This window comes from Gymnoscopelus braueri, assembly GCF_963280865.1.
Source record: "Gymnoscopelus braueri genome assembly, chromosome: 12".
Lineage (NCBI taxonomy): Eukaryota > Metazoa > Chordata > Actinopteri > Myctophiformes > Myctophidae > Gymnoscopelus > Gymnoscopelus braueri.
In genome coordinates, this window is record NC_137614.1 from 55090183 (window position 1) to 55109591 (window position 19409).

The 19409-nt window shown below is 35.8% G+C and overlaps 1 protein-coding gene across 1 annotated transcript in view; it reads left to right on the plus strand.

Moving 5' to 3' along the window:
• Window positions 1–2293, plus strand: part of slc16a7 (solute carrier family 16 member 7) — a gene marked incomplete at its 3' end in the record, with an annotated part of 10640 nt that extends 8347 nt beyond the window's left edge. The window contains 2 exon segments of the mRNA XM_080444089.1: window positions 807–1422; window positions 2148–2293. Of these exon segments, the coding sequence (XP_080300215.1) occupies window positions 807–1422; window positions 2148–2293 (762 nt within the window).
• Window positions 2294–19409: the final 17116 nt, after the last annotated feature.

Genomic DNA, 19409 nt, shown 5'->3' on the forward strand with positions numbered 1-19409 from the left:
ACCAGACATGTGTAACACATACCTGAGACACTGTTTTTTGACAACCACTGACACAGACATCAAAGGGGGATTCGAACCCCCTGCCCTTTTACCCGTCTGTAAAAAGTGCCCTTCTCTCCAGACCATGAATGCAGTATTTACTAAATGGTTAAAGAAACACCATGCCGTCACCCGAAGGCAGCATTCAAGAGAAATACCTTTTCCCAAAGCCTTGGATCAAGACTATCAGAGACGTATTTAATGGAGTCTGACGTTATAGATACACAATCAAAATGACAGACTAGATAAAATACATCTAGTCTTGATCCAAGGCCTTTCTCCAAACTCTCCTGAACCTGAATGCAGCATTTTACGTTGAAGGAATTTCCGTGTGTAGAATCCATGTCGTACGATACACTGCATCTCCAATTAAATGTTTCATTATAGCCTGAGTGTTTGAGCTCGCTGTCACACACCATAGCCGATTAACAAGCTCACAGCGTGTCACAGCGCCTTTTTTCTTAAATTTCAGCCCCTAACCCCTATAACATTCTCTGCACGTCTGATCAAATGAATATCAAATATCTACAGTAAGCCGAGACAGAATAGTTTTAAAGTGAAATACCCCTTTAAGCCCTGTTTAGCGACCTGCTGAGAGCTTGTAGATCTGTCAGCTAATAACCCCTCTAACGTTCTCTCCACGTCCCTGTGCTTTAGAACACAGAGAACCCGTGGAACCCTGCAGCCCTCCTGCTCCTCCGGACGCCAACGGAACCGACCCGGAGAAGCTTCCTAACGAAGACGCCGCTGCCGGCCCGACAGCAGAGCTGGTGAAGGAGGCGGACGCGGCAGAAGACAGGAAACAGGAAGCGGACGCGGCAGAAGACAGGAAACAGGAAGCGGACGCGGCAGAAGACAGGAAACAGGAAGCGGACGCGGCAGAAGACAGGAAACGAGGAGGGTGCGGCTTCATCGACTGCTCCCTGTTCAGACATCGAGGCTTCGTGATCTACCTCATCGGCAACGTGATCATGTTCTTCGGCTTCTTCGCCCCGGTGGTTTTCCTGGCCCCGTACGCCAAGCACCAGGGCATCGACGAGTACTCGGCCGCGTTCCTCCTGTCCATCTTCGCTCTGGTGGACATGTTCGCCCGGCCGGCGACCGGCTTCCTGGCCAACACCGGCTGGGTTCGGCCCAGGATCCAGTACTTCTTCAGCCTGGCCGTGGCGTACAACGGAGCCTGTCACCTGCTGCTGCCGTTGCTGCCCGGCTACGCGGGGCTGGTGGTCTACGCCGTGATCTTCGGCGTGGCGTTCGGCATGGTGTGTGCGCTACTGTTTGAGGTTCTGATGGACCTGGTGGGAGCTCCTCGCTTCAGCAGCGCCGTGGGGCTGGTCACCATCATGGAGTGTGGACCCGTGCTGCTCGGACCCCCCATTTCAGGTGAGCAAGGACCTTAACCTTAACCCTAACCCCCATTTCAGGTGAGCAAGGACCTTAACCCTAACCCTAACCCCCATTTCAGGTGAGCAAGGACTTTAACCTTAACCCTAACCCCCATTTCAGGTGAGCAAGGACCTTAACCCTAACCCTAACCCCCATTTCAGGTGAGCAAGGACCTTAACCTTAACCCTAACCCCCATTTCAGGTGAGCAAGGACCTTAACCCTAACCCCCATTTCAGGTGAGCAAGAACCCTAACCCTAACGCTAACTCTAACCCATTTATTTATTGATGTATTTATCAGGGACAGTTGCTCATTAATCAACATGTCAGTTTTCATATCCACATAAATGAGACAGAATTTACCAAAAGCTCATTTCCATCTGTAGTCCCTGAGCAGGCTGTTAAAAAGTGGTGATATAGTTATCCATACAAAAACAGACATCAATACAAGACAAGTAGACATAGTGCAGGAGATCAATTACAGTAACATATGAGAAATTAAAAGGGTTAGGAACAGAACCGTTCAAGAGTTTTATTCCTGTGTTTTTGACTAAAACTATGACAAAAAATGTTTATCGTTTTTACAGGTGCGCTGGTAGACATATTCCAGAACTACAGATACATTATATTAATATTATATTTTATATATTTACAGGTGAGCTGGTAGACATATTCCAGAACTACAGATACATTATATTAATATTATATTTTATATATTTACAGGTGCTTTAGTGGATATATTCCAGGACTACAGATACATGTATTATGCATGTGGCGTGATGATGCTGATCGCTGGAATCTTTCTGCTCATCATGAATTATTACAACTACAAGAAGCTGGAGGAGGAGGAGCAACACAGACTGGGCGGAGTTATGCAAATGACTAAAAGTGTCTGATATAGAGGAGGGGGTTAGAACAGATTAATCAGCTGGCTGGATGTTAGTTATTATATCACTGTGTGTGTGCGTGTGCGTGTGCGTGTGTGACGTGTGTGTGTGTGTGTGTGTGTGTGTGTGTGTGTGTGTGTGTGTGTGTGTGTGTGTGTGTGTGTGTGTTGCACATTGCCAGTAGGTCAAAGAAGAACCTTCACACATTTTGTATTCATATAGTATATGTAACTTCTATGAGGCTGAAAACCTGACAGACTCTCAACAGACACAATGTAGTCCATGAGCCAGACAAGATTTCATTATCGAAAGAGTGGGCAAAACCATACCTATATTAAATTGTTCATAGGGTCAATACGAGTAAATAAATATATGATAACCTTTCCACAGGAGCAGCTTTTTCATATTTATCACACATTTTGTTATTGTTACATGACAGTTGATTTTTTTTTTAAATAGTTATCATAATGAAACTTCCCCAGTTGATTACTTACATGAAGACAATGATTTATTGTAAGTTTTCTGAAATTGTATATTTAAATATGCAAATTAGGCATTAGGAAAATATGCCCGAATTTGCATAACTTTCCAGAATCAACATTGGAACATTGGACAAAGCCAGAGTCAACATTCTTATTTCATTTTGTTAAGATGTTGGAGTCAAAGGTTTTTAACGAGGGAATATTCAATATCTGGCTCAATTTTGGGGCTCTGGCTCATGGACTAAATGCCTAATTTGCATATTTAAATATACAATTTCAGAAAACTTGTAATAAGTGAAATCATTGTCTTCATGAAAGTAATCAACTGGGGAATTTTCATTATGATAACTATTTAAAAAAAAATCACCTGTCATGTACGTATGGGGAAAATAACAAAATATGTGATAAATATGAAAAAGCTACTCCTGTGGAAAGGTTATCATATATTTATTTACTTATATTGACCATATAAACAATTTAATATAGGTATGGTTTTGCCCACTCTTTCGATAATCATTGCTCAATTTTGGGGCTCTGGCTCATGTGGTCCAACTGCATGTTAGCACACATTTCTACTCAGCCAATCGCATGGTCCCATGGTCTGTACACATGGTCACATGATCAATATGATCTGCTGCTATCTGCTGCTGATTAATTAAACATGATGCTGATTAATTAAACATGATGCTGATTAATTAAACATGAGATACAGCTGAGAGCAAACAGAGACATAGAACCTCTAAACCTAGACGAGGGAACAGAAAAATAAACAGAAAACGTAAGAGAGAAAGGTGACTGTGATCACATTTTATATTAAATGAATATCTGAATGTCAAATTTCACAGAACATAATTAATTTATATTGACATGAATCACAATAATGTTGTTGTCTTTTTTTGTATTGTAATGATTTTTGAAGTTAATTGAATTACAATTAAACTCCTCTACACCAAGGACATTTATAAATGTTGTGTTGTTTTTCTTTTTTTGCTCTACATGGATATTAAATCATATGTCTCTGATATGAAGCAATATATTAAACTAAACATGGATATTAAATCATATGTCTCTGATATGAAGCAATATATTAAACTAAACATGGATATTAAATCATATCTCTCTGATATGAAGCAATATATTAAACTAAACATGGATATTAAATACCGCGGTGAAGTTGGTTTCAGGTTGGATATTCACCCAGTTGGATATTCGAAAATCTTAGGGACCGTCAATAAATTACAGATTGCAATTTTAAAAAAATGCTATATCTCCTAGACAAAACCACCTGGACACACCAAAACACATCACAATGTTCATTGACCATGCATACACTATGCACACCCTTTATTTTGAAAAATGTCCTAAAAATGTATTTTTTATGATTTTCCGAAATCTAAGAAATTTAATAACTTTTTGGTCGCATGACCTTTTCAACAAAATCATTGTTCAAATTATTTGTCAGTAATTCCTACATCATGCACACCCTTTATTTTGAAAGTTTTCCTCAAAATGTATTTTTTATGAATTTCTGAAATCTATGAAATTGAATAACTTTTTGGTCACATGACCTTTTCAATAAAATCATTGTTCATATTGTCTGTCAGTCATGCCTACATGATGCACACCCTTTATTTTGAAAAGTTTCCTCAAAATGTATTTTTTATTAATTTCTGAAATCTAAGAAATTGAATAACTTTTTGGTCGCTTGACCTTTTCAACAAAATCATTGTTCATAAGGGCTGGGTTTCCCAAACGCATATGGTGTAAGACTTGTAGTGCTGCACATGCTCAGATGCTCCTCTAGGCCGCACACAGAAGCCTGTGAACATAGACATTTCATACATAGATGTGCCACGCACAAATTTAATTTAATAATATTTGGACTGCTGGACAGCTGACAGTAGGCTCTCGTTACTCTTAAAATTTATATATATATATATATATATATATATATACATACACCTCTACCCTAATGGACAGGGGGTACACACTACACTACACTACAGTAGAGAAGAGAGCAGAACAGAGGAGTACAGCACAGTACAGTACAGCAGTACAGTACAGTACAGCAGTACAGTACAGTACAGTACAGTACAGAAGAGAAGAGAGCAGAACAGAGGAGTACAGTACAGTACAGTACAGTACAGTGGAGTACAGTACAGTACAGTACAGAAGAGAAGAGAGCAGAACAGAGGAGTACAGTACAGTGCAGTACAGTGGAGTACAGTACAGTGGAGTACAGCACAGTACAGTACAGTGGAGTACAGCACAGTACAGTGGAGCACAGTACAGTAAAGTACAGTACAGCACAGTGCAGAGGACTACAGTACAGTACAGAGGAGTACAGTGTACTATTCCCGCTAGGTTGCCACATTTACGACATTCAAGCAACTTGGTATATATTGCCACTTGCCATGCTTGCTTTTAGACGGAAATAAAAACAAGCAAAACAAACAATAGGGCCACTCAGCCAGGTTGCCAAGTTTGCACTTTCCAAGCAACTGGATATATGAAAAACATGGGTTGCCATGTTTGCTTTTCCAAGTAAATCGAGTATCGCCTTCCCGCTATTGCCTTCTTCCCATTTACGACGCGTGACGCTAGGATGAGCGGGCCGAAGGCCCGCGAAATTCTAGTATATATATATATATATATATATATATATATATATATATATATATATATATATATATATATGTATTTATATATATGTGTGTGTGTGTGTGTGTGTGTGTGTGTGTGTGTGTGTGTGTGTGTGTGTGTGTGTGTTTATATATATATACATAAATATATTTCTTTTTAAGAGTAAAGAGAGCCTACTGTCGGTCCAAATATTATTAAATAAAATTTCAGAATGGTAGACCTGAGGCCTGAGGCCTACCATTGCGTGGCACATCTATGCACGGAATGTCTATGTTCACAGGCTTCTGTGTGCGGCCTAGAGGAGCATCTGAGCATGTGCAGCACTACAAGTCTTACACCATATGCGTTTGGGAAACCCAGCCATTGTCTGTCAGTCATGCCTACATGATGCACACCCTTTATTTTGAAAAGTTTCCTCAAAATGTATTTTTTATGAATTTCTGAAATCTAAGAAATTGAATAACTTTTGGGTCACATGACCTTTTCAACAAAATCATTGTTCATAGTGTCTGTCAGTCATGCCTACATGATGCACACCCTTTATTTTTGACATTTCTCCTCAAAATGTATTTTTTATTAATTTCTGAAATCTAAGAAATTGAATAACTTTTGGGTCACATGACCTTTTCAACAAAATCATTGTTCATAGTGTCTGTCAGTCATGCCTACATGATGCACACCCTTTATTTTGACATTTTTCCTCAAAATGTATTTTTTATTAATTTCTGAAATCTAAGAAATTGAAAAACTTTTGGGTCACATGACCTTTTCAACAAAATCATTGTTCATAGTCTCTGTCAGTCATGCCTACATGATGCACACCCTTTATGTTGAAAAGTTTCCTCAAAATGTATTTTTTATGAATTTCTGAAATCTAAGAAATTGAATAACTTTTTGGTCACATGACCTTTTCAACAAAATCATTGTTCATAGTGTCTGTCAGTCATGCCTACATGATGCACACCCTTTATTTTGAAAAGTTTCCTCAAAATGTATTTTTTATGAATTTCTGAAATCTAAGAAATTGAATAACTTTTGGGTCACATGACCTTTTCAACAAAATCATTGTTCATAGTGTCTGTCAGTCATGCCTACATGATGCACACCCTTTATTTTGAAAAGTTTCCTCAAAATGTATTTTTTATTAATTTCTGAAATCTAAGAAATTGAATAACTTTTGGGTCACATGACCTTTTCAACAAAATCATTGTTCATAGTGTCTGTCAGTCATGCCTACATGATGCACAGCCTTTATTTTGAAAAGTTTCCTCAAAATGTATTTTTTATTAATTTCTGAAATCTAAGAAATTGATTAACTTTTGGGTCACATGACCTTTTCAACAAAATCATTGTTCATAGTCTCTGTCAGTCATGCCTACATGATGCACACCCTTTATTTTGTCATTTCCCCTCAAATTTCTGAAATCTAAGAAATTGTATAACTTTTTGGTCACATGACCTTTTCAACACAATCATTGTTCATAGTGTCTGTCAGTCATGCCTACATGATGCACACCCTTTATTTTGACATTTTTCCTCAAAATGTATTTTTTATTAATTTCTGAAATCTAAGAAATTGAATAACTTTTGGGTCACATGACCTTTTCAACAAAATCATTGTTCATAGTGTCTGTCAGTCATGCCTACATGATGCACACCCTTTATTTTGAAAAGTTTCCTCAAAATGTATTTTTTATGAATTTCTGAAATCTAAGAAATTGAATAACTTTTGGGTCACATGACCTTTTCAACAAAATCATTGTTCATAGTGTCTGTCAGTCATGCCTACATGATGCACACCCTTTATTTTGAAAAGTTTCCTCAAAATGTATTTTTTATGAATTTCTGAAATCTAAGAAATTGAATAACTTTTGGGTCACATGACCTTTTCAACAAAATCATTGTTCATAGTGTCTGTCAGTCATGCCTACATGATGCACACCCTTTATTTCTGACATTTCTCCTCAAAATGTATTTTTTATTAATTTCTGAAAAATAACCTTTTCAACTAAATCATTTTTGAGGAAAAATGTCAAAATAAAGGGTGTGCATCATGTAGGCATGACTGACAGACACTATGAACAATGATTTTGTTGAAAAGGTCATGTGACCCAAAAGTTATTCAATTTCTTAGATTTCAGAAATTCATAAAAAATACATTTTGAGGAAACTTTTCAAAATAAAGGGTGTGCATCATGTAGGCATGACTGACAGAGACTATGAACAATGATTTTGTTGAAAAGGTCATGTGACCCAAAAGTTATTCAATTTCTTAGATTTCAGAAATTAATAAAAAATACATTTTGAGGAAAAATGTCAAAATAAAGGGTGTGCATCATGTAGGCATGACTGACAGACACTATGAACAATGATTTTGTTGAAAAGGTCATGTGACCCAAAAGTTATTCAATTTCTTAGATTTCAGAAATTCATAAAAAATACATTTTGAGGAAACTTTTCAAAATAAAGGGTGTGCATCATGTAGGCATGACTGACAGAGACTATGAACAATGATTTTGTTGAAAAGGTCATGTGACCCAAAAGTTATTCAATTTCTTAGATTTCAGAAATTAATAAAAAATACATTTTGAGGAAAAATGTCAAAATAAAGGGTGTGCATCATGTAGGCATGACTGACAGACACTATGAACAATGATTTTGTTGAAAAGGTCATGTGACCCAAAGGTTATTCAATTTCTTAGATTTCAGAAATTAATAAAAAATACATTTTGAGGAAAAATGTCAAAATAAAGGGTGTGCATCATGTAGGCATGACTGACAGACACTATGAACAATGATTTTGTTGAAAAGGTCATGTGACCCAAAAGTTATTCAATTTCTTAGATTTCAGAAATTAATAAAAAATACATTTTGAGGAGAAATGTCAAAATAAAGGGTGTGCATCATGTAGGCATGACTGACAGACACTATGAACAATGATTTTGTTGAAAAGGTCATGTGACCTGAATGTTATTTTATTACTTTGATGTAATACATTAATGAAAAAAAGAACTTGAGTATTTTTATTTTCAAAATAAAGGGTGTGCATCATGTAGGCATGACTGACGGACACTATGAACAATGATTTTGTTGAAAAGGTCATGTGACCCAAAAGTTATTAAATTTCTTAGATTTCAGAAATTCATAAAAAATACATTTTGAGGACTTTTCAAAATAAAGGGTGTGCATCATGTAGGCATGACTGACAGACCTATGAACAATGATTTTGTTGAAAAGGTCATGTGACCCAAAAGTTATTCAATTTCTTAGATTTCAGAAATTAATAAAAAATAAATTTTGAGGAGAAATGTCAAAATAAAGGGTGTGCATCATGTAGGCATGACTGACAGACACTATGAACAATGATTTTGTTGAAAAGGTCATGTGACCCAAAAGTTATTCAATTTCTTAGATTTCAGAAATTCATAAAAAATACATTTTGAGGAAAAATGTCAAAATAAAGGGTGTGCATCATGTAGGCATGACTGACGGACACTATGAACAATGATTTTGTTGAAAAGGTCATGTGACCCAAAAGTTATTAAATTTCTTAGATTTCAGAAATTCATAAAAAATACATTTTGAGGACTTTTCAAAATAAAGGGTGTGCATCATGTAGGCATGACTGACAGACCTATGAACAATGATTTTGTTGAAAAGGTCATGTGACCCAAAAGTTATTCAATTTCTTAGATTTCAGAAATTAATAAAAAATACATTTTGAGGAAAAATGTCAAAATAAAGGGTGTGCATCATGTAGGCATGACTGACAGACACTATGAACAATGATTTTGTTGAAAAGGTCATGTGACCCAAAAGTTAATCAATTTCTTAGATTTCAGAAATTAATAAAAAATACATTTTGAGGAAACTTTTCAAAATAAAGGGTCTGCATCATGTAGGCATGACTGACAGACACTATGAACAATGAATTTGTTGAAAAGGTCATGTGACCAAAAAGTTATTCAATTTCTTAGATTTCAGAAATTAATAAAAAATACATTTTGAGGAAAAATGTCAAAATAAAGGGTGTGCATCATGTAGGCATGACTGACAGACACTATGAACAATGATTTTGTTGAAAAGGTCATGTGACCCAAAAGTTATTCAATTTCTTAGATTTCAGAAATTCATAAAAAATACATTTTGAGGAAACTTTTCAAAATAAAGGGTGTGCATCATGTAGGCATGACTGACAGAGACTATGAACAATGATTTTGTTGAAAAGGTCATGTGACCCAAAAGTTATTCAATTTCTTAGATTTCAGAAATTAATAAAAAATACATTTTGAGGAAAAATGTCAAAATAAAGGGTGTGCATCATGTAGGCATGACTGACAGACACTATGAACAATGATTTTGTTGAAAAGGTCATGTGACCCAAAGGTTATTCAATTTCTTAGATTTCAGAAATTAATAAAAAATACATTTTGAGGAAAAATGTCAAAATAAAGGGTGTGCATCATGTAGGCATGACTGACAGACACTATGAACAATGATTTTGTTGAAAAGGTCATGTGACCCAAAAGTTATTCAATTTCTTAGATTTCAGAAATTAATAAAAAATACATTTTGAGGAGAAATGTCAAAATAAAGGGTGTGCATCATGTAGGCATGACTGACAGACACTATGAACAATGATTTTGTTGAAAAGGTCATGTGACCCAAAAGTTATTCAATTTCTTAGATTTCAGAAATTAATAAAAAATACATTTTGAGGAGAAATGTCAAAATAAAGGGTGTGCATCATGTAGGCATGACTGACAGACACTATGAACAATGATTTTGTTGAAAAGGTCATGTGACCTGAATGTTATTTTATTACTTTGATGTAATACATTAATGAAAAAAAGAACTTGAGTATTTTTATTTTCAAAATAAAGGGTGTGCATCATGTAGGCATGACTGACGGACACTATGAACAATGATTTTGTTGAAAAGGTCATGTGACCCAAAAGTTATTAAATTTCTTAGATTTCAGAAATTCATAAAAAATACATTTTGAGGACTTTTCAAAATAAAGGGTGTGCATCATGTAGGCATGACTGACAGACCTATGAACAATGATTTTGTTGAAAAGGTCATGTGACCCAAAAGTTATTCAATTTCTTAGATTTCAGAAATTAATAAAAAATAAATTTTGAGGAGAAATGTCAAAATAAAGGGTGTGCATCATGTAGGCATGACTGACAGACACTATGAACAATGATTTTGTTGAAAAGGTCATGTGACCCAAAAGTTATTCAATTTCTTAGATTTCAGAAATTCATAAAAAATACATTTTGAGGAAAAATGTCAAAATAAAGGGTGTGCATCATGTAGGCATGACTGACGGACACTATGAACAATGATTTTGTTGAAAAGGTCATGTGACCCAAAAGTTATTAAATTTCTTAGATTTCAGAAATTCATAAAAAATACATTTTGAGGACTTTTCAAAATAAAGGGTGTGCATCATGTAGGCATGACTGACAGACCTATGAACAATGATTTTGTTGAAAAGGTCATGTGACCCAAAAGTTATTCAATTTCTTAGATTTCAGAAATTAATAAAAAATACATTTTGAGGAAAAATGTCAAAATAAAGGGTGTGCATCATGTAGGCATGACTGACAGACACTATGAACAATGATTTTGTTGAAAAGGTCATGTGACCCAAAAGTTAATCAATTTCTTAGATTTCAGAAATTAATAAAAAATACATTTTGAGGAAACTTTTCAAAATAAAGGGTCTGCATCATGTAGGCATGACTGACAGACACTATGAACAATGAATTTGTTGAAAAGGTCATGTGACCAAAAAGTTATTAAATTTCTTAGATTTCAGAAATTAATAAGAAATACATTTTGAGGAAAAATGTCAGAATAAAGGGTGTGCATCATGTAGGCATGACTGACAGACACTATGAACAATGATTTTGTTGAAAAGGTCATGTGACCCAAAAGTTATTCAATGTCTTAGATTTCAGAAATTCATAAAAAATACATTTTGAGGAAACTTTTCAAAATAAAGGGTGTGCATCATGTAGGCATGACTGACAGACAATGGCTGGGTTTCCCAAACGCATATGGTGTAAGACTTGTAGTGCTGCACATGCTCAGATGCTCCTCTAGGCCGCACACAGAAGCCTGTGAACATAGACATTCCGTGCATAGATGTGCCACGCAATGGTAGGCCTCAGGCCTCAGGTCTACCATTCTGAAATTTAATTTAATAATATTTGGACCGACAGTAGGCTCTCTTTACTCTTAAAAAGAAATATATTTATGTATATATATACACACACACACACACAACACACACACACACACACACACACACACACACACACACACACACACACACACACACACACACACATAAATATATGTATATATATATATATATATATATATATATATATATATATATATATACTAGAATTTCGCGGGCCTTCTGCCCGCTCATCCTAGCGTCACGCGTCGTAAATGGGAAGAAGGCAATAGCGGGAAGGCGATACTCGATTTACTTGGAAAAGCAAACATGGCAACCCATATTTTTCATATATCCAGTTGCTTGGAAAGTGCAAACTTGGCAACCTGGCTGAGTGGCCCTATTGTTTGTTTTGCTTGTTTTTATTTCCGTCTAAAAGCAAGCATGGCAAGTGGCAATATATACCAAGTTGCTTGAATGTCGTAAATGTGGCAACCTAGCGGGAATAGTATACTGTACTCCTCTGTACTGTACTGTAGTCCTCTGCACTGTGCTGTACTGTACTTTACTGTACTGTGCTCCACTGTACTGTGCTGTACTCCACTGTACTGTGCTGTACTCCACTGTACTGTACTCCACTGTACTGCACTCCACTGTACTGCACTGTACTGTACTCCTCTGTTCTGTTCTGTTCTGTTCTGCTCTCTTCTCTTCTGTACTGTACTGTACTGTACTGTACTGTACTGTACTGTACTGTACTGTACTGTACTGTACTGTACTGTACTCCTCTGTTCTGCTCTCTTCTCTTCTGTACTGTACTGTACTGTACTGCTGTACTGTACTGCTGTACTGCACTCCTCTGTTCTGCTCTCTTCTCTACTGTAGTGTAGTGTAGTGTGTACCCCCTGTCCATTAGGGTAGAGGTGTATATATATATATATATATATATATATATATATATATATATATATATATATATATATACATACACATATATATACATTTTAAGAGTAACGAGAGCCTACTGTCAGCTGTCCAGCAGTCCAAATATTATTAAATTAAATTTGTGCGTGGCACATCTATGTACGAAATGTCTATGTTCACAGGCTTCTGTGTGCGGCCTAGAGGAGCATCTGAGCATGTGCAGCACTACAAGTACACCATATGCGTTTGGGAAACCCAGCCCTTATGAACAATGATTTTGTTGAAAAGGTCATGCGACCGAAAAGTTATTCAATTTCTTAGATTTCAGAAATTAATAAAAAAATACATTTTGAGGAAACTTTTCAAAATAAAGGGTGTGCATCATGTAGGCATGACTGACAGACAATATGAACAATGATTTTGTTGAAAAGGTCATGTGACCAAAAAGTTATTCAATTTCATAGATTTCAGAAATTCATAAAAAATATTTTTTTAGGGAAATTTTCTAAATAAAGGGTGTGCATGATGTAGGAATTACTGACAAATAATTTGAACAATGGTTTTGTTGAAAAGGTAATGCGACCAAACAGTTATTCAATTTCTTAGATTTCAGAAAATCATAAAAAATATTTTTTTAGGAAAAATGTTAAAATAAAGGGTGTGCATCATGTAGGCATGACTGACAAACAATATGAACAATGATTTTATTGAAAAGGTCATGTGACCAAAAAGTTATTCAATTTCTTAGATTTCAGAAATTCATAAAAAATACATTTTGAGGACAACTTTCAAAATAAAGGGTGTGCATGATGTGGGAATTACTGACAAATAATTTGAACAATGATTTTGTTGAAAAGGTCATGCGACCAAAAAGTTATTACATTTCTTAGATTTCGGAAAATCATAAAAAATATATTTTTAGGAAATTTTTCAAAATAAAGGGTGTGCATAGTGTATGCATGGTCAATGAACATTGTGATGTGTTTTGGTGTGTCCAGGTGGTTTTGTCTAGGAGATATAGCATTTTTTTTAAATTGCAATCTGTAATTTATTGACGGTCCCTAAGATTTTCGAATATCCAACTGGGTGAATATCCAACCTGAAACCAACTTCACCGCGGTATATTAAATCATATGTAACCCTAACCCTAACATTAAACTAATACAGTGATAAATGTAACTAAAACATGAAACTAATACAGTGATAAATGTAACTAAAACATTAAACTAATACAGTGATAAATGTAACTAAAACATTAAACTAATACAGTGATAAATGTAACTAAAACATTAAACTAATACAGTGATAAATGTAACTAAAACATTAAACTAATACGGTGATAAATGTAACTAAAACATTAAACTAATACGGTGATAAATGTAACTAAAACATTAAACTAATACAGTGATAAATGTAATTAAAACATTAAACTAATACAGTGATAAATGTAACTAAAACATTAAACTAATACAGTGATAAATGTAACTAAAACATTAAACTAATACAGTGATAAATGTAACTAAAACATTAAACTAATACAGTGATAAATGTAACTAAAACATTAAACTAAAACAGTGATAAATGTAACTAAAACATTAAACTAATACAGTGATAAATGTAACTAAAACATGAAACTAATACAGTGATAAATGTAACTAAAACATTAAACTAATACAGTGATAAATGTAACAATGTGTTCATTTTGTTCATCTGTTTGTATTCCAAGGCCTTTGTCGCCCTCGTGTGGACAAAATGAATCAATAAAAGTAGAACTCGTCAATAAATCCACTTTTCACTCAGTTCATAAACTAACAACGAGATGACGCAATATGGCGCTAGTTTCTACTATATAAGATGTTAAAATCTACAAGCTCACAATGAGACGCGTTGTGAGCTTGTAGATCTGTTATTTTCGGCAACACCGTCGTAAAACAGAGCATAAAGTAAACATTTAAACTATTTTATTCTGAAAAAAGAGCGGAAGCGTTCGAGTTGCGTTTGATGCGAGACTTGACACATACGTGGTTTTATTTTGACGAAAAAACAGAAGTGCTCTCATACCGTACGATGTGAAGCTTGACCCATGGTGTAAGGGAAATGTAGTCCTTAGAATGTAGTTCTTCTAGCCTCCCATGGTGTAAGGGAAATGTAGTCCTTAGAATGTAGTTCTTCTATCCTCCCATGGTGTAAGGGAAATGTAGTCCTTAGAATGTAGTTCTTCTAGCCTCCCATGGTGTAAGGGAAATGTAGTCCTTAGAATGTAGTTCTTCTATCCTCCCATGGTGTAAGGGAAATGTAGTCCTTAGAATGTAGTTCTTCTATCCTCCCATGGTGTAAGGGAAATGTAGTCCTTTGAATGTAGTTCTTCTAGCGTCCAATGGTGTAAGGGAAATGTAGTCCTTAGAATGTAGTTCTTCTAGCGTCCAATGGTGTAAGGCAAATGTAGTCCTTAGAATGTAGTTCTTCTATCCTCCCATGGTGTAAGGGAAATGTAGTCCTTAGAATGCAGTTCTTCTAGCGTCCAATGGTGTAAGGAACATGTAGTTCTTAAGCAGTGGTGGAAAAAGTACTCACATTTTTTACCTAAGTAAAAGTACCAATACTGCAATATAGAAATACTCTGTTACAAGTAAAAGTCCAGAATTCAAAATGTACTTGAGTAAAAGTACAAAAGTATTGGTATCAAAGTGTACTTCAAGTACCAAAAGTACTAAAATGTTTGAAAATAGCCGATCTACAAGCTCACAACGCGTCGCGACGCGACGCGTTGCGACGCGTTGCGACGCGTTGTGAGCTTGTAGATCGGCTATTTTCAAATAGCCTAGGTATAAAATAGAGCTATAGTGGTTAATGTATGTTTTATAATGTAATCATTTATATCCGCAAAGTAACTAGTAACTAAAGTTTTCAAATAATTGTAGTGGAGTAAAAGTACAATAGTTGCCTCTGAAATGTAGTGGAGTAGAAGTAAAAGTATTGGAAATTGGAAATACTCAAGTAAAGTACAAATACCTCAAACTTTTACTTAAGTGCAGTACTTAAGTAAATGTACTTAGTTACTTTCCACCACTGTTCTTAAGTGTAGTCCTTGTGGCCACGTCCGGTTTTATTTTGAAACAAAAACGGAAACGTTCACGTGGTTTTCAATGTTAAACATGACACAAAAGTCAGTTTTACTTTGTAGAGAAAAAAGGAAGTGCTCACATGTTTGTTTACTAACGTGTGACGTCACTCAGCCAGTCAGCATGTCTACATGATGCTCTGTTCTATGACGGTGTTACGCGCCGAAAATAGCAGATCTACAAGCTCACAACTTGTCTCATTGTGAGCTTGTAGATCTTAACAGTTTATGTTGTAGAAACTTGCGCCATATTGCGTCATCTCGTTCTTAAACTGCTAATAAGTATCCAATCAATTCCACTTGTAGTGATTCATTTTGTCCACATGAGGGCGACAAAGACCTTTGAATACAAACAGATGAACCGAGTCAATAAGCTAACAACAATGAGCATTAGCTTTAGCTATTTTTAGCCTTGTCTTTGCTTTATAGCTATTATTAAGCGTTGCGTGTTTTATCTTTGTATTAAAGGACAGCCCATTGTGTCATTAATTACTTAATAGTTGGATGTATTGAAATAAAGAACAGTAAATGCTGGATATATTTTTTTTTACATCATTTAAAAAGCTAGCTAGCAGGCTAGCAGTCACAGAATTCGATAGACTGCCAATTTCTGTGTAACAAACCGGATATCTCAACTAGAATCTGGTCACTTAGTTGTTAAACAATCACACGTTGACTTTCTGCGTTTCATAATGATGTTTATCAACATTTACTATAGTTATTGTTTCTCATTATAAATGTTCTATAATGATGTTTAGGAACATTATAAAACTATCAACATTTATTCTAGTTATTGTTTCTCATTATAAATGTTCTATAATGATGTTTAGGAACATTATAAAACTATCAACATTTGCTATAGTTATTGTTTCTCATTATAAACGTCAGTAGATTCACAGTTAAAACGTATTGCTTTAAAAACAACCAGTAATAATAATAATAATAATAATAATAATAATAGTAATAATGTTACACTGTTAGTTAACATGAAGAATGTTTTATGTATTCTGCTATGTGCCGTTATCACCACAGGGAGGCAGCAAAGCCTATATGTTGCCTAAATATTGTAAATTGAGCTGTAAAATGAGGAGAAATCATTTTGTCTGTTTAGTTAATAATAATAATAATAATAATAATAATAATAATAATAATAATAATAATAATAATAATAATAACAATAATAATAATAATAATAATAATACAGTAAATAAATACATGTATATAATAAGACATGTCTTTCTGTATGAAACGTCGCTACATTAATTACATGACATACAATTAGAAGACAATACACACGTGAGCTTGTAGATCTGCTATTTTCACTACATGTGTGCGACACTGTTGTATGTGTAGCCAGTCAGAGCTGAGCCTCAGGGGCCACCGTAGGCTGCTCTGTCCACTTCCTGGTTTTCAATCAGTGTTCTTATTTAAATGCCCTAAAGTCTACCAAACACTAGAATGCACTAGAACAGGCTGTGGGTCTTGTTTAATGCTGGTGCCAGGGTGAGTAATGTTTCATGCCTATTGTTTTAATCATGTTTATATGTTGAGATTGTAACTAACACTGCTGTGATCATTCAGGTTGATCATGTGATCATTCAGGTTGATCATGTGATCATTCAGGTTGATCATGGGCCCAACTGATTGCTGTGGCGAGAGGGAGTGTTGAGAAAATACAGACAACTGAAGGTACGCAAACAAACAACTTGTTGTATAGGACTACTTTGTGTTTGTTTGGTGTGCTAAATGTTTATTATTTTATATCCCCTCCTTTAGATCGCCACTGCTGCTTTGTTTAGCTTGAGTTCATGTTGATTTTATTTGTTCAGAGTTGAGCTATTTCATATTGTGATTATTAATGTTTGTCTTTTGTTCATTTCCCCTTCTATACCGAGTTCTGTGTATCCAGAGTCCAGGGGAGCCAAGTGGTTCAGCCGACCTACAAGAGGGTTCACAATTAGGTCTCACTAGTAGTCCACAGTCAGGTTTGTTTTATTGTTGTGATTGAGTGCACCTCTTTTCACGGTGACACTCTTTTATATGTGTGTGTGTGTGTGTGTGTGTGTGTGTGTGTGTGTGTGTGTGTGTGTGTGTGTGTGTGTGTGTGTGTGTGTGTGTGTGTGTGTGTGTGTGTGTGTGTGTGTGTGTGTGTGTGTGTGTGTGTGTGTGTGTGTGTGTGTGTGTGTGCTTTAGGTGGAGTGAGTAGCCTATCACTTTAGCTATCTAGCTTAGTCCCCCTTGTTACAAGGTTGTTGCCCACTGGCTCTGTATTACTGTGGTCTCCATTGACTCCTACAAGCTCTATTCAGCTGTAGTTTGTGTTTAAGTTATATTGCATTGTGCTGAACTGAATAAATACCGTCTCCTTTCTGCAATACATGTGATTTACCTTTCTGTGATGTTAGTAAATAAATGTCATGTTTGGGGCAAACTCACGTCTCAGTCTCATGGTTCGAAACTGTTTCCGGGGAACCCAATTTATAGAGGTTATTCATTCTTTCATTTCCTTGGTAAAAACATCACCAAGGTGGCGTAGTCTTACATTTGTTATGCTTAAAAGTAAATTCCTAGCCACACCAGGTTACATATGGTATGATGAATATGAAGGGTGTTAATTCACTATTCACTCACAGTGTGATCCGGTCTAGAGCCCGCCTTACTGTATCCCAGGCTTGTCAAACTCGCGGCCCGCGGAAAGGTCCACTGCGGCCCGCGAAATACTTTTAAAAATAGTAAATTGATACTACATATAACAGACATAGAGTCGGAGTTTGCGACGTTGCCTTGCTGAGCGTCCAAGCAGCTCTCCCCCCTCCCCCACTCGCTGGTACTTCTGTACCAGCGAGAGTACCTCTGATGGCCCGCTAGTCAGCCAACATTCCACAGCCAGCTGTGGAATGTTCTGGCTGATTGGCTCGTTAAAAGTCTATTCAACTACTAGTCGAGTAGTAATGGCTATACTCTCTGATCTCTCTCTCTCTGTCTGTCTGACACACAGACACACACACACACACACACACAGACAAACGTAGTGCAGTGTTATGAAAATAACTGCTCCCTGACATTGGCAAGTTGGTTAAAGCAAAGAGATGTCAGGTGTCTGGGAGCAGCAAGTGACTTAGATGAAATTTCATGCTGGCTACACCATGTAAATTTGCCATTTTTGAAAATATAATAATGGTAATAGGTAGTTAGAAGCATTAATCATATATGTGTTAAAAACGTATAAATGTATCAAAGCTGCTTCTTTTATTTCTCAGGAGCTTGCCCTGAGAAAGGAGGAGCTCGCACTATGAGCTTGTAGATCTGCTATTTTTGAAAAATCATGGAAATCTTTACAAATGTCTCCTAAATCCTAACAGTTTTCTGAAACACTTATGTTGCTATAATATGTGGTTCTCTAACTTTTTTATGTCTATATATATATATATATATATATATATGTATATATATGTGAGAACGCTCCCCCCTCCCCACTTGTTCTGTAAAGAACAATAGGCAAGCAATTGAAGCCATGGCCATGTAAATTAACATAAGGTGTCCTCTTCTACGTCGTCAAATACCGCATAAAAAGAGCCACAGGTAAACAGCTATTTACCATTCACCTGAAAGCTGAGGAGAAGAGAGAACACAAACTGCTGGCTGCTGCTGACTGCTGAGACACCACTGACTGCTCCACTGCTGTGATTCATTATGAATTAATAATAAAATGGTTTATAATAATTATTATTATAA